Below are 27,418 nucleotides of genomic sequence, written 5' to 3'. Positions count from 1 at the left end.
CAGCCACACAGTGGACCAGCATTTCCCCCTGACTTCCTGACCACCCCAAAGAACCTCACCAAATGGGAGGGGCTGTGTCAGCTGCGCCAGGACATGCAGAGCGAAGGCAAGGAAGCCAAAAAATTGCGAAGGGGCTGTGGCTCCCATGCCCCACTACCACTAATTCCCCTAAAGCCCTGGTACAGGAGAAAAGACAGACTCCTGTGGCATGGCGATATAGTTACCTTTAGAGAAGCTCCCTTGTCACCAGCAAAATGTGACCTTCATACTTTTCTTATCTTAATATCTGGATAAACATTTGTTGTGCAATCACACAAATAAAGGTTCTAAGGGTGAAATGTGGTGTGTCCAGTAACACCACGCAGCTCTGAACCCGGGCACCAGAAAGTCCTTTTGGCTCTGGAGATGACTTCTCTCTCTCTTTACCCTGGGCACCAAAATTAGCTTCATCAACCTCAGCCAGTGCTGCAGTGAAGGCTGCCGTGCTAAAATAGTATCTGAGAACTCTTGGAAACACGGGAGAGAAACACAAGGTTACGGTGGTTTACAAACACTGAAGAAAGCAATTTCACTGGAGTGCTTCTTAAACCAAATAGAGAGGGAAGGAGCGTTATTGGGGTTTAGCCTGGAATCTTCACAGAGTGCATGATATTCTTCTAGCTCCCTGAATTCTCCACATGGCATATTTTATATACCGTGATATACTCAATTAAACATGAGTATTTTCATTCAGAAAAATAGTGTGGAGGTTATATGTTCATCAAAGAGTGGTTATCAAATGATCTGTGTTTTACTTGCACGGTCCTATTATTTCTAGAACACTCTGTAGAAACATCACAGAGTCCCAGTTCCCCATATATTTGACCGTCCAGAATTGATTTTTTAAATTTTGTTTTGAAGTTCTGAAGAATGGGCCCTCGAACAGCTCCTCACAGGCACAATTTTCTGCTGTTTCCACGTGGAATTCATAAACAGAGACAGCAGCTGATTTTGTGTGCACACAAAAAGCCATTCTTTCCTGCAACTGTGTATGACGTATTTTCCAGGACAATCTTTCTCAATACTCCAAAGTGCTTCAGCAACAGGAAGCTGTAAAGGTAGGAAGGAGGCCTGTAGATATTTGCTGTAATTACTCATTAGTAATGAGAGTAGTTAGCATTGAAGTTTGAGTCACCCCCTTCGTGCTCATGCTCTTCATTAGCTTATAACAGGTGCCCAAGAGGACACCTGGGTCCAGTTGTAGCTTTCACTGCAGGTGACATGGTTTGCTTCTTTTCACAGCTCAATTTCTCAAACATAAAATTAGGATAATGTGTTACCCTTCCTTCCCCCTGCCCTCTACCCAGAGGCAGTCAGGACAAATCTTATTCAAAGTGGTAACAATATGAAAAATTTGAATCAAGGGTAAAATATACATATTTGTTAATATAAATACAGCATCGAGAGAGAGAGAGAGAGAGAGAGAGACAGAGAGACAGAGAGACAGAGAGAGACAGAGAACTGTACGACTAGATACCCAGCACAGTGATTTAAATGATTATTACCAAAAAAAAAAAAAATCATACACTTTAACCAATGTATTTTTAAAGGATTTATAAAATGCTTCTGAACACAGATGGAGGCCATGTGTCCCCTTATTCATAGTGAGCCACTGACTCCCCACACTCATATGTCAAGAGCAGGGAGACTCAGACTGAAAATGAGACCAAAAGAGTCAACTAAAGCTGTTATAGAATTGATGAACTTCTAAAAAGACTATCATATCAGCTGTACCCCCAGCATCTGTGGGCAGCCAACATCGCAATGGGGGTTAGTTAACCTCCAACATTACAAGTGTGAGTACAGAAAATGGAGTCATTTTCCCACTCGTGTGCTTTATTATACAGCTTCATCCAATAAAATCACTCATCTGTTATGATTCCTAGCACTAACCTCTCAGGTTTGAATTTTTTATTCGAAAGTACCATGGATATGGGATGCAGAAAGTCACTGGAGGAATATAAGAAGAGATTTCTAACAATCCACTTCCTTAGCTTTGTAAAATTGGGAAAACGCCAGATGGGGGCATGGCAAATCAATATATATTTTTTAATGGGGTAATTTTCCTTACTGACAAACCACCTTTTCTGAAATATCTTTCCACATGAGAAAAGGACCTGCTTCCCAGAGTCATTATCTCACATAGAAGTTACTTGTAACTTTAAAACTAAAGAATTTTTCCAAGTGAAGGGGGGAAAATGTGCCTCCTGGGAACATGTAAAGGCTCTGATGGTCATGTCATATTATAAGTTTGCTGATGTACAACTGGCCCCTGGAAACAGTCTAAGGAGGTCAAGCAAACTGGTACTCTTGAGAATACAGGAGAAAACAAGACCACTTAGAGGTAGATAACATTCTGGTCTATTCCACACACCTGTCTTCTTGGCTCCAGAGAGCTCACAGGGCCCCGTCACTCTTCTTGATCTCACACTTGCAGATCAGTTCTGTGGCTTTCCATAGCGGGACCAGACCATTGGTGACAAACTGCACCAACCTCTACTTGAAAATCACAGATACTGGCACGCCATGCAATGGCCACCACACACACAGTGATATGCAATTGCCAATATGGCTTGCTTCTCTCTCTCTTTTATGATATGTTCATGCAATTGTGTTCTACAGCACTGGGAAAACTCAACAAGCCCTTTGAGGTTCACAGTGCAGAGGCCAGTGGTGTGATGGCTGTGAAAGCTTGGGGCTCATCAGAGAAGGGCTCTATAAAAACGCACCATACTATTATTGCAATGATCATAGCTATTCTTCATTTTCCCGTCCATTCTCTCCTTCCTGTGCTCACAATTTCAAAAGATCAAAAGGGCCAGAGGCAGTCTTATGCAACTTGATTTGGAGATGGCTCTCCAGAAGCCACAGAGGAAGAGCTTCCAACAGGTTCTTCGGCACAATGGAGTCTGAAGGTTACAGGAATTACTTAAGTCTTGCCACCTGTTAAGAGTGGGAGGTGGAAAGCTTTGAACTTCTTGGGGGTAGTAGAGAACCATCTCCTGCCAGAGTGGAGGAAAACCCATGAAAAATTAGAGTTTCCAGGGCTTCCAAGTCTACCGTTCATATCTTCAATCCCTGTCTGCGTGTGAGGTTCCATACAAGTGATGAATCGCAAAAGAGAAAAGTAATTATAATAATTGTAAATACAACAGCAAAAGCAGTTATCATTTATAGAGTACTTTCCATGGGTTGGGCATGGTACTAGATACTTTATAGATATCTTAGGTAAGGTAAGGCAGTGTGGATCACTAGTTAAGAGTACTGGCTCTGGGGAAATCAGCTTGGTGCTTTGTGTCCACCTAGAGGGGTGGGATAGGGAGGGTGTGAGGGAGACGCAAGAGGGAGGGGATATGGGGATATATGTATACGCATAGCTGATTCACTTTGTTATACAGCAGAAACTAACACAACAATGTAAAGCAATTATACTCCAATAAAGATGTTAAAAAATAAATAAATAAAAGTTTAAAAAACATACTAACAACAACAAAAAAAAGAGTACAGGCTCTGGAGGCATTCTGCCCCATTCGAATCCCAGCTCCACCCATACTACCTATTTGACCTTTGGCAATTCACCTTTCTATACTTTGGCTTTCCCATCAGTGAAATGGGGATAATAACAGGGCTTATCTCATGGGTTGTTATGAGGATTAAAAGAGTTCACCCATGGAAAGCTCTGAGGACAGTGCTTACACAAATAAGACTAAGTGTTCGAGTTTTTTGTTTCGTCCTATTGCAGATATAAGGACACACACATTCCTAGTACCTAAAAAGACCTCCAATAACTGTTTGAAGATGATAGAAAACATGAGGATAATATTTCATGGCCATTTTAAGAAGCAGTAACGAAATGAACCACACCATACATATATACAATGGAATATTACTCAGTCATTAAAAAGGAACAAAAGTGTGCAATTTGCAGAGACATGGATGGACCCAGAGGCTGTCATACACAGTGAAGTAAGTCAGAAGAAAAAAATGAATATCGTATAATATCGCTTATACGTGAAATCTAGAAAGATGATACAGATGAACTTATTTGCAAAGCAGAAGTAGAGACACACACATAGAGAATGGATGTATGGATACTGGGGGAGAGGGTGGAGGAAGGGAGGGGTGGGATGAACTGGGAGATTGAGATTGACATATATACACTACTATGTATAAAACAGGTAACTAATGAGAACCTACTGTACAGCACAGGGAACTCTACTCAGTGCTCTGTGATGACCTAAATGGGAAGGAAATCCAAAAAAGAGGGGATATATGTATAGCCGATTCACTTTGCTGTACAGCAGAAGCTAACACAACATTGTACAGCAACTGTACTCCAATAAAAATTTTTAAAAATTACTAAAAAGAATGAACCACACCAGAACTAAGCCTGTGCAGGGCACTCAGTTCCCCTTCCTCCCATTACTGAGGGTAGACATGTGGGTGGACAGACAGGTGGGTACAGGTAAGGTTAAGCTGCACTACAGAATCTTTACTAGATGTACACACCAACCTCCTCCCCCATCTCCAAGACAGGGAGAGACACTGGCAGTGAAATGTAGGACCCCTCTGAGACCTGAACAGTAAGACCCTAAAAGGTAAGGCACTCACCAAATCAGACATCCAAGAGCAAGGGCTTGCCTTCTCCAGATCACAGAACTTTTGAAAGCCTATTAGAGCTGAACTGACTTCCCTTGGAGAAAAATATGCTTTTATCCATAACACCAGCAGCCAATTTCAGAGGCTCCTGGACCACCCCTCTGAATCCCATTCACAAAGCCCAGATTAAGAAACTCCCTCTCCCTTCTTGGTCTTCCTAGAATCATAGCTATCTCCACGATTATCCTCAGTGGGACCAGAATCTCTATCCCTAGCCTCCCTCCGTGCCCCTCACCAAAGCAAGTGTACAAAGAAGAGTAAACATTCAACTCTGGGGGCTCTTCTGTCTATGGTGTCAGAGAACACCACAGGGATACCCCTGAACCCCCCCCCCCCCCACTTTTCATTACTCTCATTACCCTCAACACTGACTCCCTCTGTTTGACCTCCCTCAGAGCCAGTCTTCATGCTGGTGATCTAGGCCTACCCTGTGTGATTCCAGGGAAAACCAGGAACCCATTCTCCCACTCCCCAACACACAATACTTTTCAATAATTGTCTGTGCTTAAATGTATAGTTATTGACTGAAATGCTATTAAGATCTTCTTGGACTTCCCTGGTGGCGCAGTGGTTGAGAGTCCACCTGCCGATGCGGTGGACGCGGGTTTGTGCCCTCGTCCGGGAAGATCCCACGTGTCGCGGAGCGGCTGGGCCGGTGAGCCATGGCTGCTGAGCCTGCGCGTCCGGAGCCTGTGCTCCGCAACGGGAGAGGCCACAACAGTGAGAGGCCCGCGTACCGCAAAAAAAAGAACTTCTTATCTTTAGCTTCAAAAGATTTGATCTCAACAGAAAAGTGACAGGTAAGCTGCCAGCTACTGTATTTTTAGTTAAGCTTCCTTGTGTGTCCTTCCCCTCCCCACAAACAAACTAAGCAACTTGAAGACCAGGACCACATTCCCTTATTTCTTAATATCTCTTTAGCATTTTATCCAAAGACGGAGTAGGTGTTCAATACACATTTGTTGTCTTTACTGGTTTACATCGTGAATAGCAGAGCTGGTTTTCATCACGAAACTAGACATTGGTACTGGGGAGGGTGGGGGTAAAGGGTACTGGGGACCCTGAGAGCAAACATTGCTAACTTTACAATATTGGCAAAAGCCCTACCTGCTATGAACTATCAATGATGGTCAGTACCAAATACAATAGGGAAGATTCATTAGGCTAAAATGAAAACACATGTTGGTATGGGACAGAACTGAGGAAAATACAAAAAAATAAGCCAATACCACTGGAGAGATTTCCGGAGAAGTAGAAAAGCCTAAATCTTGAGATAATTAATGACAGCAAATATTTTCAAATGTATTGGGCTGAAATCCTGGAGCACTAAGAATTATCTAATTGGTTCCTTCTATTTGTAAACATTTTACAGAATAGATTCCTAGAAAGTTGAGGATCACCCTACACACACACACACACACACACACACACACACACACACACACACAAAGAGAGAGACACAGACTGACTTACATTCAAAGTGAATTAAACAGTTTTGTTCTCATGGTTTTCACTCCTAGTGAAAATGCCAACTTATTCAATACAGGAATCAATCTATCAATAGTAGCTGCTTGAATGTCTCTGCTGACAGGTAGTTCTCTGCCTCATAAAGCAATTTGCTCCACTGGAGAAGAGTCCCTGCATAAAATAATTGTAAGCTTCCCATCAGCAATGCTGAAAAAAACCTGTAGTCATAGCATTCTTTTGAACTTAATGAAAGCTGTGTGAATTAAATTTTATTCACCTGAACCTATAACGTGTTACATCAATTCCTTATCACACCTGCATTCTGGTAATGCAATTGGAAAGAGACATCAAATGTTGAAGGAATGTTTATAGTATATTTAAATTGAGGAAAACTGTCCAGAAATATTTTTGCCTTCCGAATAGAAAAAAAGGTGGGCTTTGATTTTATTTTAGCAGAGGAACCACTACATCCAGTTGGCAGGGGGAGACAGAGATAGAAAACTTCTGATCTGCTACCCCTGATCTTCCTCCCACCGAAGGCCCCACACTAAGCAATTGAAGCTTTCTGGAAAGCAGCTCTGAGCTGGGTCTGGCTTTGGGAATGGACTTTGATCCCTGATTATCCAAAGATCCAACTTATATTTACCCAAACCACTCTCCAATCCCCATGTACCTAAGAACTTCCAGACTATTTTCTCTTCCAGGGAAGGGGCTCAGAAATTGTTTTTATCAGGAAGTGAGTAGCCCAGACACTTTCTAGCTCTTCACAGAACCAGGAACCCTGATTAATGAGACCTTCACTTCACTCCTGACAGATGAGTGCAGAAAGTGAGTGAGTGCAGCACCCTTAGCAAGCTTGTTTCTGGCCATCTCTGATGTCACTAGGAATGCCCACCACGGCTAAAAGAGCACACTCTGAAACCCAGTCGGCCAGCCAACGTTTAGAAAGCAAACTCTTTTTTATTAAACATTAACATCTCCATCGATGCATGAACTTTCTCGAACAAAATAATCCTGTCCACTTCTTGCAAGACTGTTGTTAGAAGGAACATTGCTAATGTTCCATGAATCTGGAATTTTGGGGAAGAAATGGCTCTGCGGAACCAGAAGAATCACATCTTAAGAACCTATACACAGAATCCTAATCTGAAAGCCCCCATAGCAGGTGTCACACCAAACTTGTGAGGCACTCTGGCAAAGCTAAGGACCGCCACTTACATGACACACCAACTTTCAATGCATTGGTTCACATATTTGAATTTCACCTTGGTCCTGCAGGGAGCATGCCCCCAGCAAACAGAGCCAGACTAGAAAAGTAAATACGTCTCAAAACAATTAGCCCAACATGAATTGGACAACCTTTCTTAGGACTCCGGTTGGTGAGAGACACACTGTTTGCCCTGCCAGTCTGCGACATAAAACCAAAGGCAAGGTGCAGAAAGCAGACACGCGGGGCCGCCGCCTCTAGCCTCCTAGGCATCTCACAGGCAATCCCCACAGTGGTTCTTAAACCTGCCGCTCTAGTGAATAATTCGGAGTCTGATTACCCAACTTTTTCCTGCTCCGATTCTGGCTCCCTCTATCTCTAACGAAAGAGGCACTACAGCCAGGTATGTCGAAATAGTTCTGCCCCTACTCCCAAGTTTCTTGCGACGATTAACATACATAATAGCACAGGACCCGCGCAAAGCCGCGCGGGAGAAGCTGACACTTCACACATCTGTCAAGATTACCATCAGGCCCCACCTCCGTGATTGCAACATTCACCGATAGGCATCACACTTGTAAAATGTACAATAAGTTCCCTCGCCGGCTCCAGAGCCCAGCGCGCGCAGAGGAGCTGACTATAATTTTGTCTTCTGATCGTTCAATCATTATTATTGGCAGGCTATACTGGCTTAACAAAATGCGTTGGAATCTTCAAGTCCCTTCCCTGCTTCGCTGCCCTTCAAAGACACAGGACTCCTGGGCTGCTCCGAGGCCCCCGGGGGCGAGCGACGGCTGCAGTCTCAGGGCCCAGAACGGCCAGGGCAAGGCTCCCTCAGCCGTCTCAAGGCTGGGGGCGCCACCGTGACGCGGGAGGGGAGCCGCGGCCGCAACCCGGGAGCCGGGCTCAATCCCCTCCCCCCAGCGATCCGGGAGCGAAGGGCCCGGGCGCTCGGCCAGAACGGGCTCGATTCGCTCCTGTTTATCAAATCCTTATCGGTGCCCCGAGGTGGGAACCGCCGCTTTCGACCAGAGAATACACGGTTTCTGGCTCCGGTCCCACAGTGGAAGTCGGAGCAAGAGTAAATCGACCCAAGCACTGAGCTCTTCGGGCTCCCCGGCTCGAGGCCGGTCACCCCCGCCCATCGCGGCTGGGTCCCCATCCCCGAACCACCGCACAGCCTTCCAGCAGCTGATCTCCCGCGGCTCAGGCCCTTCAGCCGGCCGCGCGTTCGATTACAGTTCTCCGCACACCAGCCCCGCCAGCCGCCGTCGAATACGGGGCTGAAAGCTCCAGCCCGCGGGACAGCACGAATGGAGGTTGGGAGGAGAGGGGGGTCAGGCGGCTAGCCACGCACGACTGCGGGAGGCAAGGCGGTTCCCACGTCTGCACGCCACGCCGTGCGCTCTCACCCTCGCCGGGAGAGGGCAGTGAGGTTGCCTCTCCGCTAGTGCTGAGAGGCTGGCGAGGGCAGGCGGGCAGATCGTGGCTGCCCTTCTCTGTCCTCTTGGGAGAGAGACACCGGGACCTGCCGGGAGCGCCCGGTGTCGCCATCCCCTCCCCACACACCAAGACACCTGCCTCCGCGAGGCAGCCCGGCCCACTACCCACTCTCCCGCCGAGGCAAGGTGCGGGATCAGGAAAGGGGCTTCTCCCATCTTCCGTGGGGTCTGGAACCCTGGAGTGGGGCCCTTTGCTGCGTCCTGGCCGCTCTGCCGGCCGCGCTCCGCCTCCGGCCCCTCGCCAGTCTGGGGAACAGCACGGGCAGAGCTCGTTTGGAAGAACCCCAAGGGTCCCGAGGAAAAGAGAGGAGTGAGTGCTGCCCCTCATGCGAGCCGTGAGAAAGTCGAAAGTTGACCTGAGCCGAGTCAACCAAGAAACATTTCAACATGCTGGCCGCGGGGGGTTGGCGCGGGGGTGGGTTTGGGGGGATGGATTTTGGAAGGTACCCCGGGAGCACCTCCGACCTCTAGGGCCATCTCCCTCGGCCTCTTGGCTTCGCTGCCCGCGCTGATTCCCGACTCCTTCGGGCCACAGAACTCACAACCGCGAAACCGCAGCCGCGCGTCCCCAGACGGGGCACCTGCCCTCCCCTGCCAAATTTTCCAAATCTATCCCCCGGCCTCAAAGACCGCTCCACGCTCCTCTCCCAGCGGTTCGCGGTCGCGCCGGTCCCGCGAAGCCCCGCCACTCCCACCCCCACCCTGAACCAGCTCCGGACGCCCGTTTACCTTTTTTTCTCCTTGTCAGCTGTCATTGTCGCGGGGGCCCTTTGAGACGCCGAGCACCTGAGCTCCAGGGCCGGTGGGGGCTGCCGCCGCTACCTTCGCTGTGGCCCTAGCCCACTCCCGGAGGCCCGCGCCCGTGTTAAAGGTCCCGAGTGCTCGCAGGTCCCGAGCGCCCGCACAGCCAGGTGGAAGTTTGCGGGCGGCTGGCTAGGTGCGGGGGAGGGGGGTGGAGAAAGGTGACGGGGAGGAACCTGCACGCGGAGGCGGGGTCGGGGAAAGGAGTGGGAGGAGGCTGTCACACGCAAAAGAAGGGCAGCGAGAAGGGGGCCGAGGTTCCCTTTTCCTTCGAAAAGGAGTCAGGAGTCACTCTTCTGGGTTTTCAAAAAAGAAGAAGTGGCTCAAACGATGGGAGTTGGCAGAGTCCGGGGCCGGGAGGACGCGGAGGCTGAGATGACCATACAGTCTCAGGACACTGCCGAGGATTGTACGGCCGCCTCAGGAAAGCTGGGGCGGGAGGCGACGGGCGCCGGAGCTGTGCGGCGGACCGCTCGCGAATGTCGGGCTCGCGGGGCCGCCAGCCCACTTTAAAAACTCCGGCGGCCCGCGGGGGGGGTGGGGCGGGCGCGAGGGGCGCGGGCGCAGCGGGCGGGGACGGGCTCGCGCTAGAGGGCCCCGCCCCGCCCCGCCCGCGCCGCGCGCCCGGGCAGCCCACGGCGTCCCGGCCAATAGGGAAGCGCGGCCGCAGCCTCTGCCCTGACCCCGGCCCGCCCCACTGCCCCCGCGCTCCGCTCGGCTGCGGCCCGCCCGCCCCGCTTCCGCCCTCTGCGGTTGCAGAAGTTGTTTATGAGGTCTGCGGGGTGGCGGGGGGCTAGGAGGGATTCCGCACTGGGGAGGCGCACCTTAAGTGGGGCTAGGCGGCAACGAGGAGTCGGTCTCCGGGAGTGCTGCAGGAGCGGGAATGCTCCCGTGCGCTGGCGTCCTCCCACCTCTGCCCTGGGATCAGGGCACAACCGCGAGCGCCGAGGGTCCCGCGCTTCGCAGAGACGCTCGGCGGTGCCGCGCTCCCGCGTCCTTCGCCCCGCTGCATGTCCCCTTGGGCCCGGTGACGGTAATTCCGAGGGCCCCAGCGCTGCGCTCTCGGCCTGGGCGATGAGCTTTTTTTTTTCCGGCAGAACGTAGCTGGCTTTGCCGTCCGAAAAGAGAGAGGCTGGGAGACCGAGCCTCTGCGCCTTTGGGTCCGCGGAAAATAGTGCAGTGAAATTGAGCTAGTGCTGTCTCTGCTCTTCTCTTCCTTTAGCTGGCACGTCGGTTGCTTGCGGGGTTGTGCTGAGCTAGCGGGGATGCGGGAGAGGAGGTCCTTCGAGCGGTCTGGTTTGCCGCATCCCGCTCCCAACACCTGGCCACCACCGTGCGGGTCCGGGCCGGTTCAGAATTGGAGAAGGCAGTCTGGCTTTACAATGTGATCTTGGGATAAAAGTTGACAGCGTGTCCTCAAATCGCAGAATTTCAGGGCTGCTCAGTGTATTTCTACGGTCCGATTGAAGCCCTGTTAAGGGACTGCAGGTGCTGGGTGTGGGGAGATCGTAGAGATCCAGGGGCAGGCCATTAGAGCCCAGGGATTTTTCCAGCTGCTAATCTTTAAGCGCTGTTATGGACCCGCGCCCGCTAGGGAGCCTCTGCTCTGACCTTCGCTGAGCTGCTCTCCCAATGAATCCCACCCTATTCCCTACCTACATGGCACCGATCCAGCAGGGATATTTCTGGAAGGGACCGGGGGCTCTTAATCTTTGAAGCTCATTTGAGAATGTCCCTGCAGGCTTCACAGGTATGAGTTGAAGAGAAGAGAATGCATGGGTGGCACCCTGAGACCCTAAGCCTTGCTGTTCCTTTTCCCCCCTTAGTTTCCCCACATTTTATATAAAAATAATCTGCGTAATGAACCTTCAGGACTGTTATACTAAGTGAAATAAGCCAGTCACAAAAACACAAACACCGTGTGATTCCATTCTTGAAGTTTCTAAACTAGTCAGATTCATAGAAAACAAAAAAACTAGAAGAGGGTGGGGTGAGGGATTCGTGTTTAATAGGCATAGAGTTTGTGTTCTGCAAGGTGAGAAAGTTCTAGACAATGAACAATGTGAACATATTTAACAATACTGAACTGTACACTTAAAAATGGTCAAGGTGGTAAATTTATGCTTTTTTTAACCATAATACAAAAATAAATGTCAAGAAAAAGTAATATACATAAGAAGAATTTTTTTGGTATAAGTCTGTGTCACCACCGAAATACAAAATAAACGTGTTTTTCCTTTGCATCCTGTAAGAGGGGTGGAGATATTTTTCAGGAGTTTTTGGAAAGCATTGGAAAGCAGAATAAGGATAGGCGAAAAAAGCAGTGGAGAACTGAGGAACCAGGCACATTTTCTCATTTTCCTAGGGTGGCTGAGCACTGTGCACACAGACTTTGAAACCAAATATCAGGCCTGACAGTTAAGAAATTCAAACAAAAATTGCAAATCCCTCTAGGGAACCACTTCTTGGTGCTGGTGGGTTTCAGGAATGAGTTGATTTTGTATCGGGCTTCTCCAGCCAGCCAATCCTAATGGACACATTTACTTGTCTTAACGCAGAATTCAAATGTGTGAGACACAGTTCTCTATTAATTAGCAATAAGCTTACTCACCTCCCTTGGGACTGGAGTGGGAGAAGAAACAGGTGCTTTGATGGCTTTCAGGTGCCGAAAGCCATGCACTGTCAGAGCAAGGAGAAACCTCTGAGTCCTCAGCTGTGCTTGCCGGTCACAAAGCAACACCTCCAAACCAAAGAGAACATTTCAGCAAGGTTGAGCTTATGAAATTAACTTCTTAGGTGTTAAAAAAAAAAAAAGTGGCAAGGTAAAGTGTCAGTCAAGAACACATCAACCCTATTAACATAGATCCTTCTCATGGCCAGCCTGCCCATGTTTCTAATTGGGACTTTTGCCCTCTAAGCGAAAGGTCCCAAGCTAAAGTAAACAACCACGCAGATTTTGTGGAAATCCCAGTGAGTAACTTTGAAGAATCTGGGATTTTGGTAGTGAGAGGTTCGCTAAAAGCCTATATAATTCTTGGAAGGATTGGAGCCAGCAGAGCTGAGGGGCCCAATGACCTCTTAAGATTTCTTCTAGAATTCAGTTCAACAACCTTTGCAGGAAGGAGCTAAGAGTGTAACCCAGATTCAGGCTTGTGGCTAGAGTGTCCCATTTTACTTTTTAAAGCCCATGGAGAACTAAAGGAGAAAAGCTTTAAAAGATGATGGCAGGGAGAGATGGATCCCAGGATTTAGTGTCTCTAGAGACCTTGATGTTTTGGCCACAGAGGGCAGCAGAGGGCACTGCTAGGCAAAGCACCCAAGCTGCTTAAAATGGGAGCAAACTGCCCATCTCCCAGCAAATCTTCCTACCTTCTCCCAACTATAGACCGAACTGCTTGGTGATAAAGGCTGTGGCAGCAGGGAAACACCCATCTTGTTTTAACAAGGAACAAGACTGGGTCTCTAGCTTCCTCTCCTCTATAGAGCACACCCCTAGGAGGATGGGATAGACACAATGAGTTAAGTTACAAACTTGATAGATAGCAGGCACCTGGGATGCAGTGTGCAGATGGAAGAAATAAGACCTCAGTAATCCGTTAAAGTAACAGTATGGTCCAGGATGTGGTTGGAAATTATGTTGGAATGGTAGGATCTCCCAGGAGAAGAGATATTGGAAGGCTGGGCTATTTCTTTAGTATTTTACAACTTTCAGTGCATTATCATATATCAGGGCTGAAACTCAGGTGAGGCAAGAGAGGCTCTCAGAGTCATGCAAGACCCCGCACTAGTCTTGGTGCTACCAGGTATGTTATCTCAAGGATTACCCATCTGGCCCTCATCTGGCCAATTAGTTGTTTGGGGGCTGGGAGAGCCTGCAGGCTTGGGAGCAGAGATGGGAGGAAGGGCAATCACAGAGGCCATGGCTCTTTCTCTGTTGAAATAACACTTGAAATAACAAGTAACACTTGCATGTTACTCCCTCCAAACAAACCAACTCTTTTTTTTTTTTTTTTTTTTGTGGTACGCAGGCCTCTCACCATTGTGGCCTCTCCCGTTGCGGAGCACAGGCTCCGGACGCGCAGGCTCAGCGGCCATGGCTCACAGGCCTAGCCGCTCCGCGGCATGTGGGATCTTTTCGGACCGGGGCACGAACCCGTGTCCCCTGCATCGGCAGGCGGACTCTCAACCACTGCGCCACCAGGGAAGCCCCAAACCAACTCTTAAGTTGTGACTTTACAAAAATCTATCCTCACACTTCCCGTCACTGAACTCCAGCACCAGAAAACCATACCCTACCCCTCCCGTGTCTGGCTTCAGGCCAAAGCTATGGGATAGTTCACACAGACATATGCCATATCTAACATTAAATGTTGTGACTTTTGACACCCCCAATCCAGAATCTGTCATCTTTCAAAAAGAGTTCTGTGGTTTTTATGGAGGAAAGGGTCAAGCTTTTTTTCCTACTTGTATTCCTAAGTGCTTATTGGTAAGAAGGATCCAGTTTTAAAGAACCACAGATTCCCCAACGTCTCAAGACTGGATAATCAATGCCTTAGAGACTAATGGCTTCCATTTCTAGGTCTAGGGATGAGGTTTTTGCCCATGAAAGGTCCTGTCTGTCTATCATGCTGTCCTTAAACTAGTAGCAAAGGAGTCATTGGTCCATGGCTACCGTGTATCCTGCTTCAGGGCATCAAGCTGGTGGAAGAGGAAGAGCCAGTGGCTCCCTTCCCTCCAGGAGCAGACAGTCTATTTGTGCACACCCTGCATTTCCAGATAATGAGACACACGTTTACTCCCTTTTCAAGGCTTCTGAAATCAATAAGAATCTTTTAATGTAGTAACGATTCCCGTTTTCTCCCCAGAACTATTTTTAAATTGATATATACAATTTATATATTCTTAAATTTTTTTTTAATACAAGAATTGAGAGAAAAATCATAGAGGCTGAACAATAAGTGCTGTAAGAATTTGGTGATGGAGGGTGGGAGGGTGGAGAGACCGAGTGAAAAAGTCGAAAAAGCTAGAGTCGCAGCCATGGAAGCAGCTAGGGCCCAGAGAAGCCCCACCTAGGCTGGCCCATCTGCCAGGCTGGTGGGTGCCATTGCCAGGGTGGCAAAATCACACACACGTGGGAGGAACAGCCGATAGAAAGGACACACCAGCCCCACTTTAGAGACAAAAAGGCACAAGCAGAAATGAAGGTGCTACTGTCACTAAAAATGATGATATTGGTCGCCAAACAGCACTACCCTGGAGCCTGCAGAACTAAGAATGACACAGAGTGGGGATCAGAGACACCCTCCTCACTCCTGTAGTGTGGCCTTGGCCTATCACCGGGTGTTAAAATGGGACTTTTTCTAGCTCGGTTTCAACTGAGGTCCCAAGACAAGAGGAACCAACTCCCCTTCCTTCCAAAATACAGAATGGAAGAAAGCTTTCTGAAGATGGTTTTGCGTGCTTTAGCCGACGCTGACCTCAAGGGAGTGCCTGGATTGATACGGGTGAGGAGACGTTGGGTCTTGAGGGTAGAGTTGTCAACGTCATGGAATTCCCCCTTCCCGTACCACGGAGGAAAGGAGGACCCTCCTGACCACTCTCTCCAGGTCTAGTGACTGGGGCTTCCTGGGGACCATGTACTGAGGTTGATACCTGTCCCCTAGAGCTTGAGGGACACAGGGGATTGCCTATGGGTGAGAGGCTGGCCGAAGTGGCCTGTTGCAGCCAGGGGGAGGGCCGGGTTCGAAAGTTCCTCCCTCTCACCTACATCATGGCGACGGTGCATGTTGCAGGTTGGATTCCCTGGAAGCCAGCGTGAGGGGGAGGTGAGCATAGAGGGAGGTTTACTAGGGAGTGGTCTTGGAATCAGCACCTGTGGGAGTAAAGGGAAGGAAGCAGAACTGGGCAGAGGGAGAAGTGGAGCCTCAACAAAGACCTCATCCAATCCGCCCGCGACCCTGCCCCAGGAACCTCTGAAGCTGGAATGGCCCTTCAGAGTTGCCCCACAGTGAGGTGGAGGGGTCAAGACTTTATACCTCTGCACTGATCAGCCGTTGGTGCTGGCCGCCCTTGGGGAAGAGGTATGACCTTGGGCAACAGCACCTGGGGAAGTATGCCCTTCATTTCTGAAGGAGGATCTCTGGGCAGCCGTCACTAGGTCTATTACCTTGCCCACTGTTTACAGATTGGATGTGGAATCCACAGGCTTAACCATCTAGGATTTTAAAGAGGGTACTGTCCAAATGCACTTCTTCAAGGAGATCTCAGCAGAAGAAAGTGGAAGTGTCACTGGAGGAAGAAACTCTGGGAAGATCACAAGTGGCCAGCTGCAGGAGCCATGAGGGCTGCAATTAGAGGGGCCCGTTGGGGAATATCCAACAAACACACAAAGATAACGAAAGGGGAACAGCTGCCACAGGGAATTACAGCCATGTTAGTTAAAAAAAAAAAAAGACTTTTCCTCCCTCCTATACTAGAGAGACAAAGGTAAGGTAGTAGGGGGATGGGAGTAAATGTGCCAGGTGAGGAATATCTTAGTATCCTCAGTACCTAGCAGGGCACCTGGCATAAAATGGGCACTCAGTAAATGCTGACCAAATGAATACATGAATGTATGAACGGACAAACAAATGAATCTATTAAGTCAAGATTCTACGTTGCAAGCAACAGACACCATCTATCCTCCGTCCACACAGGCTTCCAGGCTGAAGGAGGTCTGAGCTGAGGAGGACAGAGCTTTAACTTGGGATGAAGCTTGGAGTTTTTATTATTACACTGGACTCAGACTATTATTTAGTACGAGCAAAGGAATTTCCATTTTTACTGCTTAAGAGTGACTGGAAAAGTCTTCGGACCTAAAGGAGGTTTTACTCAAAATAGGAACTAAATAGTCCATCAGAAGTTTAATGGAAGAAAATAATAATGTTACCTTGTAATTGTACCATACAAATCCCACTTGTGGGGTACCCTGGTGGCGCAGTGGTTGAGAGTCCGCCTGCCGATGCAAGGGACACGGGTTCGTGCCCCGGTCCGGGAGGATCCCACATGCCGCGGAGCAGTTGGGCCCGTGAGCCATGGCCGCTGAGCCTGCGCGTCCAGAGACTGTGCTCTGCAATGGGAGAGGCCACAACAGTGAGAGGCCCGTGTACCCCTCCAAAAAAAAAAATCCCACTTGTTCAACATAACTGTTTTAGGGGTCTTTTGGTCCCTTCAAAGCTGTGCATGTGGATGACATCAAAAGCCACAGTAATATTGGAGACTCATTGGAAGAGAGTCAAGAGGTGGCCCAGAAAAAGAAAGTGGGCCCAGGAGGCAGTGGCAAAGGTACTGACCCAATTTTGAAGGAGGACTTAACTATGGAAATCACAGGAAGTGCTGTAGAAGGCTAGGAAGAAAATGGCAGCAACAGAGAGAACTTGTGGAAAATGCCCCAGGGACTCCCAGAAATAAGTGATAGGGAGGCTGCAAGAGGGAGGGACATCTTAAAGCAAGAGTCAGCCAAACGGGGCAAACAGAGGCCAGAGTTAGCCAAATGCACCACACATTTTCTTAATTCATTCATGGTAATGGACATTCTTCTTTCTTCTTAGCCCCTTGGCATCTAAACCTTAGCATCTTTCTACGTTTGCGGAGTTCCTCATTTACCTTGTGAAGCAAAGCCTGCTTTTCACTATAGAAAGTAAAAATGCCAGATGCCCTAGGCCTCCCTGGAACTCAGGATATGGACATGAGACTCAGGTTCTTTGAATCAGACACATCTGCCCAGACTTTGAATCTAGTGGTTGAGGGAAGCAGGCACCTTGCAAACGGGGTGCCACCTCGGTGACAGCATCTTGATGCCAGCAGTCATACAGTCATACAGAGTCATGAGTTTGTGCAAACTACAGTCATCTGCAGCGGCAGCTATGGTTCCAGTTTGAGGCTTTGTTTCTGGTTGCTGTACCTCTGTGGCTGGCTCTCCAACCCTCCCAGAGATTTTGTGAGGTACCCAGAACTTTTTAATGAACCATTTCTCCTCAGATTAACTAGAGATCATTTCTGTTACTTGCAGCTAAAAATCTTGGCTGATGTACTCATTCGTTCATTCACTTATTCATTCATATGCAGTATTTACTTGATCAGCATCTCCTGACTGTTCAGTGTATGTCAGGCACCCTGCTAGGCATTGGTAATACCAAGAGCAAAGAGACATATTCCACTCCTCAAGGAACCGACAGTCTGGTATGAGTTTCTTGAACAACTAATTTTCTATCTCTGGGCCTCAGTTTCCTTTTCTTTAAAGTGAGAGGGGGGCTTCCCTGGTGGCTCAGTGGTTAAGAATCCACCTGCTAATGCAGGGGACACAGGTTCGAGCCCTGGTCTGGGAAGATCCCACATGCCGCGGAGCAGCTAAGCCTGTGCACCACAGCTACTGAGCCTGTGCTCTAGAGCCCACGAGCCACAACTATTGAGCCTGTGTGCCACAACTACTGAAGCCCACGTGCCTAGAGCCCGTGCTCCGCACCAAGAGAAGCCACCGCAGTGAGAAGCCCGCGCACCTCAACGAAGAGGAGCCCCCGCTCGCCTCAACTAGAGAAAGCCCATGTGCAGCAACGAAGACCCAATGCAGCCCCCCAAAAAAAGAATAAATAAAATAAGTTAATAAAGTGAGAGGGTTGGATCGTTAGAATTCTTTAAGCTCTGCCATTTGATAGTCTACGCATCACTGAATTACATGGTGGTCTCTGCCCCGTTAGCCTAGGCTGGCAGAGATGTGAGGCCATCTCTGGACTGCTTAGGGTTAGGCCATAGACTGTATCCTCAGGGCTTCCATTTCCTACATGGGAAGATAACCATTCTGGGCATCTTGTCTAGGCAGATGCTCTGCTAAAATGTGAGTTAGCAGGAGTTGGTCTCCAGCATCTTCCTGCCTCACATTCTCTTGATCTCCTTGTTCTCCTGCCATCCTCAGAGCACTCCTGTGGCAGACAACGGAGCACCAGCAATGTCTATGAGGGGGCTTAGACACAGAGAGATCATAGTTACATCTGGCCCACTCTCCAGGTTTAAATCTCAGAAAAGGAAAATGGGAGGAAAGGGCCTCACAACCTCAGAAATGGCTTTCCTTCCAAGTCATCACCATGTGTTCCCAGCAAACCCCCTGCAGATCCAAGAAGTAGTTAGAGATAACAAGAGACAACCGAGGCTTTGGAGCTAAGCTAATTGAGAAGGATAGTTACATGGTATTTAAGGGACCTGGACGCTGCAGAAGTTTGATTTGGAAATATATGAATACACAAAGAATGAGGGAAATTTTTGCCCCCTTATGATTTCCAGTGGCTGTGCAAAGGCCTTTTCTATCTGCACGATTCTGGGGTCTGGGGTTGGGTCCTTCTGTAGTGTTGGTGTCAGAGGGGAGAACTTCAGGGGCACCTTCTAAAGCACACATTAACATGCCCCCCAGATACACTCGCACGTACACACATATACATGCACGTGTACCTCCCCAGGTGCCAAGCCGAGAAATAAGTTCCCCATACAAACCTCATTTCAAACGTTTCGTTTCTCTCTAGTGCATACCTCTGTCTTTGCCCTTTGAAGAAAACCAGGGATGCAATGCTGAGAATGTGCCTGTAAATACTTAAGATTTTAAACTCTGAGGATTTTCTCTTGGTCTCACTCAGAAAATTGTCGTCTCTGGTGCTTGAATGCTGGGGTCGCAAGCCTCGCTGTGGTCAACGTGCTCAATGATCTACCCCAATAGAAGGAAGAGGAGGCACAGCTGTTTTAAAGCTTTCAGACAATGCGGCTTGGCAGGCCCTATCTTAATTGTTATTTTTATATCATAGCAGATTAGCCTCTTAATTATTCTATCTTAGGCTAAATTAAAGAGGCTCCTAAACAGATAGCAATTTATGACAGAGATGCCTTCTGACCTAGCAAAATGCTGATGGTAAAAAGCTCTAAGTAAATGACTCCAAGGCAGAGAGCCCAGAGTTCATCGTGTACGAGAGCATTACAAAGAGAAGCTCATCTGCCTGAGGTTTAATAATTAAGGCCAGAATTAGAAATGTACTGGAAAGACCCATAGACAATTCCGCACTGACTTTACCTGTTCAGAGTAGAAAGCGTTTTAGAAGTGTTAAAACGTAATAAAATGATAGTGTTCACAAAAGGCAAGTTGCCAAATTCCCTCTTCAAATTCCATTGCACTTGAGGCATCATCCTCGTTGGCTGTGTGTATTCTAACCTTTGTTTAATTAATTAATCTCATTCATTCATTCATTCTTCCATTCTTCAGCATTTATTGAGCATCCAGCTCATACTCATCGATGTGGTTGAAACCTAGCTTAGAATGATGAATAAAACACAGCCCTCCCCTCTAAAGCTCACAGTCTACTGCTGGAGACCAACTTGTAAACAGATGAAATACCACACCTAAGAAGTTAAAACCCTGTTTTTCTGGGAGTTCAGAATGGGGAATGATCCTGTCTGCCTGGTTGGGGGTGAGGGATGTTAAGGAGAGCTTCCAGAGAAGGTGACATTTTGGCTGGATCTTAAAGGGTGACGAGGAATTTGCTAGAAAGAGAAGTGGCAGGAGAGCATTCTGAGCTGAGGGTAGGGACTGAGTCCTCTCTACAACTCTCAAAGCAAAGGGCAGGGCATACGGAAGCAACACAAAAGACCCCTTGAGGAGGTTTAGTTATTCTTGTTCATCTGAGATGATCAGCTATGACTGGTTTTGTAGAGCACTTAGAACACATGAATTAGTGCCTCATAAGGCCTTTGGAGGATGACAGTGACATGTGTGCTGGTGAGGAATGGGATGGGACCCTCACCTTTTAGCCATAACATGCCAGTTTTCCCACCACGCGTTTGTTCCCAATAATTAGGTAGCCATTATGGCGTAATGACATCAACGTACGGTGGTGAGTATTTCTCTGCAAACTCTAGGAGCATCTGTGGAACGGAGTGTGGATGCCTTGACCTGGGCAGCCCTCGGCTCAGGTTACCAGGTAACTTCTTCCAGTGCTTCGGAAGAACAGTTTATCTTTCTTGTTCAGCCCAATTTTTTACAAAACCTTCATGCCCTCTTTATACTGAAATTTTGCACAATAGGCATTAGCATCAGACCGAAATTCCTTTGGATTCTAGAATCTCCTGAGTATGCCTCTCTAAACAAGGAGCCAATTACTACAGCCCTGATGTGGGAGGGGACCCTGGTCTGTATGTGTATCCCTGGAAGTACGGACAGGTGGCTGTGGAGGCCGTAGCATCTTGGGGATGTTAAATAGGGTCAAAGGCAAATCGAACTCTTCCCCACAGTACAACTCGACTTATTTAGGTGGAAGCAGCATGAAGAGATCCCTGGAGCTGGGAAGAGTGGATTTAGAGGGAAACCCTGGGCCCTGCAAGTTTCCACTAAATTTCTTGCCCTGGGCAATCCCATCCCCCACCTGCCGTCTGTGCCTCTTCCTTTCCTTCTTCTCCTTTCCTCTCCTTCCTTTCTCTTTCCTGATGAATATATCTTTTTTCTCCAGAAGGTTCTATGGAGTTTAAGAGAAGGTGTCAGGACAAATGGACCCCAAACTGAATCACTTTGCTATACACTTGAAACTAACACAACATTGTAAATTAACTATAACTCAATCAAAAAGAAAACAACCTAAATAGATAACTAATTAGAACCTACCATACAGCACAGGGAACTCTACTCAATATTCTGTAATGACCTCTATGGGAAAAGAATCTTAAAAAGAGTGGCTATATGTATATGTATGACTGATGCACTTTTCTGTACCACAGAAACTAACACAATATTGTAAATCAACTATACTCCAATACAAATTTTTTAAAAAAGAAAAGATACATGCACCCCAATGTTCATTGCAGCACTATTTACAATAGCTAAGACATGGAAGCAACCTAAATGTCCATCCACAGATGATTGGATAAAGAATATGGGGTATATTTATACAATGGACTATTACTCAGCCATAAAAAGAATGAATTAATGCCATCTGCAGCAACATGGATGGACTTGGAGATTATCGTATTAAGTGAAGTAAACCAGACAAAGACAAATACCATATGATATCACTTATATGTGGAATCTAAAAAAAAGATACAAATGAACTTATATACAAAACAGAAATAGACCCACAGACATAGAAAACAAACTTTTGGTTACCAAAGGGGAAGTGGGGGAGGACAAATTAGTAGTCTGGGACGAACAAATCCACACTACTGTATGTAAAATAGACAACCGACAAGGACCTACTGTACAGCACAGGGAACTATACACAATATTTTACAGTAACCTATAGGGGAAAAGAATCTGAAAAAATAGATACATATGTAGGTATAACTGAACCACTTTGCTGTACACCTGAAACTAATACAACGTGTAAATCAACTATACTTCAATTAAAAATAAGAAATGCTGTCTTTGCTTTGCATGATAGTGTGAGACTGTAAAGATTGATCATGCAACCTGAAATCAAGCAAAAAGAAATCTTAATAATTAATGGAAAAATTATGATCATTCCATCACCTTTAAAATTTTTTGTCAAAACATTCAAAACCCTTTTACTGTCAGTTGTAAATATATAGGGAAATAAAAAATAGTAAAACTAATATTAATTTAGCACATTGTCACTTAAAACAATAGAATCATCCAGAATTAAAGTGTTCTAATTCTTTGTAAAAAAAAAAAAAAACAAAAACAAAACAATAACCTCAATCTTGCACACTAGGACACTACAAATTCTGTACATTTAAAAACTTAGTTTTTCAAATATCATATAGTAATGCACGTATGTGGAACCTAGAAAAATGGTACAGATGAGCCGGTTTGCAGGGCAGAAATAGAGCACAGATGTAGAGAACAAACGTATGGACACCAAGGGGGGAAAGTGGCCGGTGGTGGAGGTGGTGGTGGGATGAATTGGGAGATTGGGATTGACATATATACACCAATATGTATAAAATAGATAACTAATAAGAACCTGCTGTATAAAAAATAGATAAAATAAAATTCAAAAATAAACCACTTAGTTTTTATTTGATATCGTTTAAAATCAGATTATTTTAAATCAGTTGAGTCAGGAAAACCCCTCTCCCCTGCTCTCTGCCATTGCTAAATTAGCCTCCTTCAAGAGGGGAGGGCCCACTTCCGTCCTCCCCATCCACTAGCAGAGGGCTGCTTAGGTAAATGCCCTCCCTTCCTCTGGAGCAGATGGGCAGGGACAAGGTAAGCCTCTGGTTACATTTTTAAAATAGTGTTGAGAGAGAGGGAGGGAAGCCGGCAGGGAGGCCCACCTGACAGGAAGGGCAGGTTCTTCTGCCTCCCTTCTCAGCTGAGCCTCACACCCCGTCACCTTGTCACGCTGGGGAACCATCAGCCCAGCCCCGCACATTCGAGGGCACTAAGCTCTCCCCACACAGCCTTTCCGTGAGAATCTGTCCTTCCCACTGGGTTTCTCTGTTCCTCAGGGACCTCCCCTCACACAGAAAGAAATCCCTTCTCCTAGCTCAGTTCCTGCATCCAGGCCCTGGGCAGCCTCGGTCACTCAGCCAGTGCCGTAGATGGCTCTGTGGGGAAAATGGAACAATGGGTCCAGGGTGTGGGCCTGGGTCACTTGAGCAAGGTGGAGAGGTGGGTGCTGGGCCCCCCCAATGGCCCTTTCTTGGCCTTCTTCTATGCTCCAGAGGGAACCCAGGCCCTGGAAGAGAAGCAATCCGGCCCTCTGTCTTCCCGACAGTGGCAGCTGAGCCCATGACACCGCCTTCTTCCATCCATCTGACCTGCCTCACCCTCAGCCCCTGGTCAGCTCCTTCCTCAGTGGCCGGCACTGCCCCTCCGCTGGGCACGGACGTGGCTGTGTCTTGCTCTTGAATTATTCTCAGGCTTGCACACCTTCTGCCTCCCCTGCTAGACCTCTCACCCAGGCCCTCAATTAACGTTTGCTGGCTGATTATTTGTCTCTTGATGGATTGAATGACAAACCAGTCCCAAGAGGTCTGAGCTTGTCCTCGATCATCTCTGGCCCGAGGGGTTCCCAGGATGTCTGGAGTGCTGGCCTTCGTGGAAAGAATGATGGAGAGGTACACTGAATGCTTTAGGACCGTAAGCCTGAGGACTGGGGCGCACAAGGCCTTGGAATCAGGCTGACCTGGGCGGACTTCCAGCTCTGCAGCTCACCTGATAGCCTTGGACAAATTTATTACGTTTTCTGAATATCAGTTTCCTCATCTGTAAAATGGGGATGATGATACTCACTTGGAAGGATGCTTGAGGATTCAGTGAACTTTAATGCATATACAACACTTAGGCACAAAAGTCACCTAACTATCACCCAAAGTGTATGTGCAGGTGGAGTCTGGCTTCTTGCATTTGTTTGTTTGTTTTTCTCTTTGTGCACGTGTGTGTGTGTGTGTGTGTGTGTGTGTGTGTGTGTGTTTAAATGCCCTTTCATTCAAACTCAGCCTGCAGGGCTGGGCAAAGGGTGACAAGCTTGAGGAGCACCAAGATTTTTCCCAATGTGTCACAGGTCCTTTCCCAATCCACTAACAACAGAGGTAATTTCTCAGCAGCAGCAGCAACAACATTACTAACACTCTGACCTTTCCCCAGGGGTTTCTGTTGATGTTACTTCCCCCTGTGAGGAAGCCAGCACCAGATTCTTATCCCTCTTCTCCTTAAGGGGAAAGTGCCTTGGAGGAAAACTGAAGCAACTCAGCAGCACGACAGCTGCAAGCTGGTCATAAGTCCCAGGTGTCGCTCCCGTTTCCGTGCACAGGGGCTGCCTCAGCAGTGGGGAGGGTCACCAGCAGTGGGGAGAGTGGTGACCAGTAACTTCCCATTAAAAGCGGTCTGATCAGGTCACAGCCTGGGAATGGAGGGAAAGGATCTGGCTGGCATTGGGGTTACTCAGTTGAGTTTGACCCCATGGACCAAATTAACTAACCAGCCCCTGTGCCAGTGAAGTCTCAGAAGCCACAGTGTTCAGGGAGAAAATGAACTCAAGTTACTATTATATAGACCTCACCTAATCAGTTGAATTTAGTGAGTGTCTAATATACCGAGGGACCAAGAAGATACCACAGGCTTTGCTTTCGTGGAGCCCTTTGTTCCTTAAAAGTAACTTTTTAAATGATCTAGCACCATCTCCATGTCACGATGACATAAATAGCATAGATACCACTATTGGCATTTTACAGACAGATAGCACGGGAGAGAGACTAAGTGAAGTAGCCAACATCACGCACAGCATGTCGAGGAATCCAGGGCTCCTATCTCTTGTCCCTTTGTTTCTTTTTGTTTGGTTTTCTCTTGTCACTGCTCCAGGCTGTTCTTCACACAGCAGCCGGAGTCATCTTCTAGATCTCAAAGGAGACCATTCACTCCCTTGTTTCCACCCTCCCATGGCTTCCATTAGAAGTAGAATACAACCCAGGAGCCTTACTTCTCTGCTGCTGGGTTGTATTCTCCAAGCTCCTTTCTTGTCCACCTCTCACGCCATGCTGCCTTCCTTCTGCCCATCCCCAGACCTCTGCCCATGCTATCCCTTCTCCCCCGTGGTTCTTCACAGCCTGCCTCCTCGTCGTCAATCACAGGATCTTCCCAGACTTCCAGGCCACTCTGACCTACTGGCCTGGTTTTACTCTCTGGAACTGTTTTTTTCTTGTCTCCCACCATCAGAATATTGGCCTGCTGGGGTCAGGGACTTTGTGACTTTGTCTTGTTCACGCTGCCCTCCCAGCACCTAGAATGGGGCCTGATATGCAGCAGGTAATAAAGGTTTTTTGAATCCATGGATGCTATACTGCATTTATAAAAGAAAGAGAGAAAAAGTCCTGGGGAGAAGAAGTTCTGGGAGAAAGAGGTTATTAACTATAGGAAAGGATATGCCTTGAATAACGTGAATTACTGCCATGAGAGACGGCAGGAGCCCTGCTGGATCAGCCCATCCCCACCCAGTCTAATGTCCTCTCCCACCCTACAGATCTGCCCAACAAACAAAATCCAGCAGTAACTCTAAGCAGACTCTAAATCGGCCTTAACCCCAGGCCTACCTGGTAGAAGTAACATCTCTAAATTTACAACCACGCCCCCCAGTCATCACCTGAACTTACTACTCTAATTGCAATGTGAACCCATAACCACAGTCTCCTCTACTTGATGGGCCCATTACAGAACCAGCTAACTCCACACCCATTCCAGTTCTGCCATAAGTAACCCTAACTAACTATGCCTCAGTTCCATGACTGGATGCTGCCATGCAGGTGTGAACTCAAATCAGAGACACCGAAAGCTGGGAAAGCCCTAAGGGGTCATCTAATTTCTTCCCTTTGTGGTTAATATTACAATTAATAAGTACCATCATTTATTTTCTATTTGTCCCCTTGGTTCCTTGTTCCTTTTTCTTGCCCTCTTTTAGGTCAACCACTTATTACTTGGTATTCAATTTTACTTTCTTTTTTGGCTTTTTAGCTAAACCTCTTTATTTTATTCTTGAAGTATTTGTTCTAGGGATTACAATATGCATCCTTAATTTATTACATATAAGAACTTAAACCAGTATAATTCCCTTTTACTATTCCCCCATCCTTTGTTCTACTGTTGTCACATACTTTATTTCTTGACGACGTTATAAGTCCCATGATACATTCTTGTTTTGCTTTAGACAATTGTCTTTTCAAGAAATTAAGAACTGAAAGATTATTCTGTTAAAGTTACCCATATACTTATAATTTCTGGTGCTCTTCATCCTTTTCTGTAGATCCTGCAGAACTTTACAATTCTCTCCCCACCACCATGGACACGGTGGCCTCTCTACCCTTCCATCCCCCCTTTCACAAAGGCTTCAAAATCTTCAAGTTTCATTCCAGTTCCCAGAGTGCGGTTGACTGCCAAGGTAAAATTTTAAGCATTTCCAAACTCCCTAAGGATGGGTCCAGATGGAGCCATGAGAGAGGAGTGGGCAAGTAACAAGGGGTTCCCCCCCTTCCTCCTTCCTATACCACCTCCCCCTTCCCTGCTTCTAACCTCGCTCTAAAGGGCATCTGTCTGATCCCAGAATGCAAGATTCAACTACTACATTTATCTATTGCTTTTACGTCTGTTCTTCCCTGGGGGAGGGAGGAAAGCAGATACCCTTTCGGCAGAGTCTGGATCCCCTTCAGCCACCCACAGGCTCTTAGGGAGCCCCGTCTCCATGCAGGCCCTGTGCCCGGTGAACAGAAAGGCAGAGGTGGTGAGGGCTGCGTGGAAGACAAGGGGCTGCTACACTGGTTGGGAGACCATGTGCACCCGTCCTCAGGAGACCAGTAGTCCGATCTTCTCTGTTTTTCCTTCTTCTCCCTCCTCTTCCCCTTTCTTTCCCTGCCAATCAGCGAGGATTGGTAGAAATGTTGGTTGGAATAAATGTAACTGGGTAAGAAGAGAGAATCAAAGAAGTCCTCAGATTCTGGACTCTGCTGAGGATGTTGCCTCCAAGGCCCCTCCCATCTCTAAAGATCATTGCAAGAGATAATACGGAGTTTCTCAAAGCCTTGGGAACATACAGGTGAGGACAAACCAAAGGCTGTGCTGATGAGCAAGGATTTGGAGATGATACGGGTAAATGCTGGAGTGAGTCCTCTGAAGGGTTATGAAGGGATAAGGGATGCTAGGAGCATGTTCTTCTAAGCTTGGAGGCAGTGAATGGAGAGGTGCACAGCTGGCACCAGGCCAAGCCCCTTCCTGGCTTCCAAGTCCCCC

The 27,418-nt window shown here is 47.5% G+C and overlaps 1 protein-coding gene across 1 annotated transcript in view; it reads right to left on the bottom strand.

Annotated features, from left to right (window-relative positions):
• Window positions 1-10,144, bottom strand: part of EPAS1 (endothelial PAS domain protein 1) — an 88,845-nt gene extending 78,701 nt beyond the window's left edge. The window contains exon 1 of the mRNA XM_082672067.1: window positions 9,604-10,144. Within this exon, the coding sequence (XP_082528193.1) occupies window positions 9,604-9,629 (26 nt within the window). The 5' untranslated portion in view covers window positions 9,630-10,144. The remainder of the gene's footprint in view (window positions 1-9,603) is intronic.
• Window positions 10,145-27,418: the final 17,274 nt, after the last annotated feature.

The sequence above is a fragment of the Grampus griseus genome (genome assembly GCF_964374135.1).
Source record: "Grampus griseus genome assembly, chromosome: 15".
Lineage (NCBI taxonomy): Eukaryota > Metazoa > Chordata > Mammalia > Artiodactyla > Delphinidae > Grampus > Grampus griseus.
This window is presented reverse-complemented; position numbering and strand designations above follow the sequence as displayed.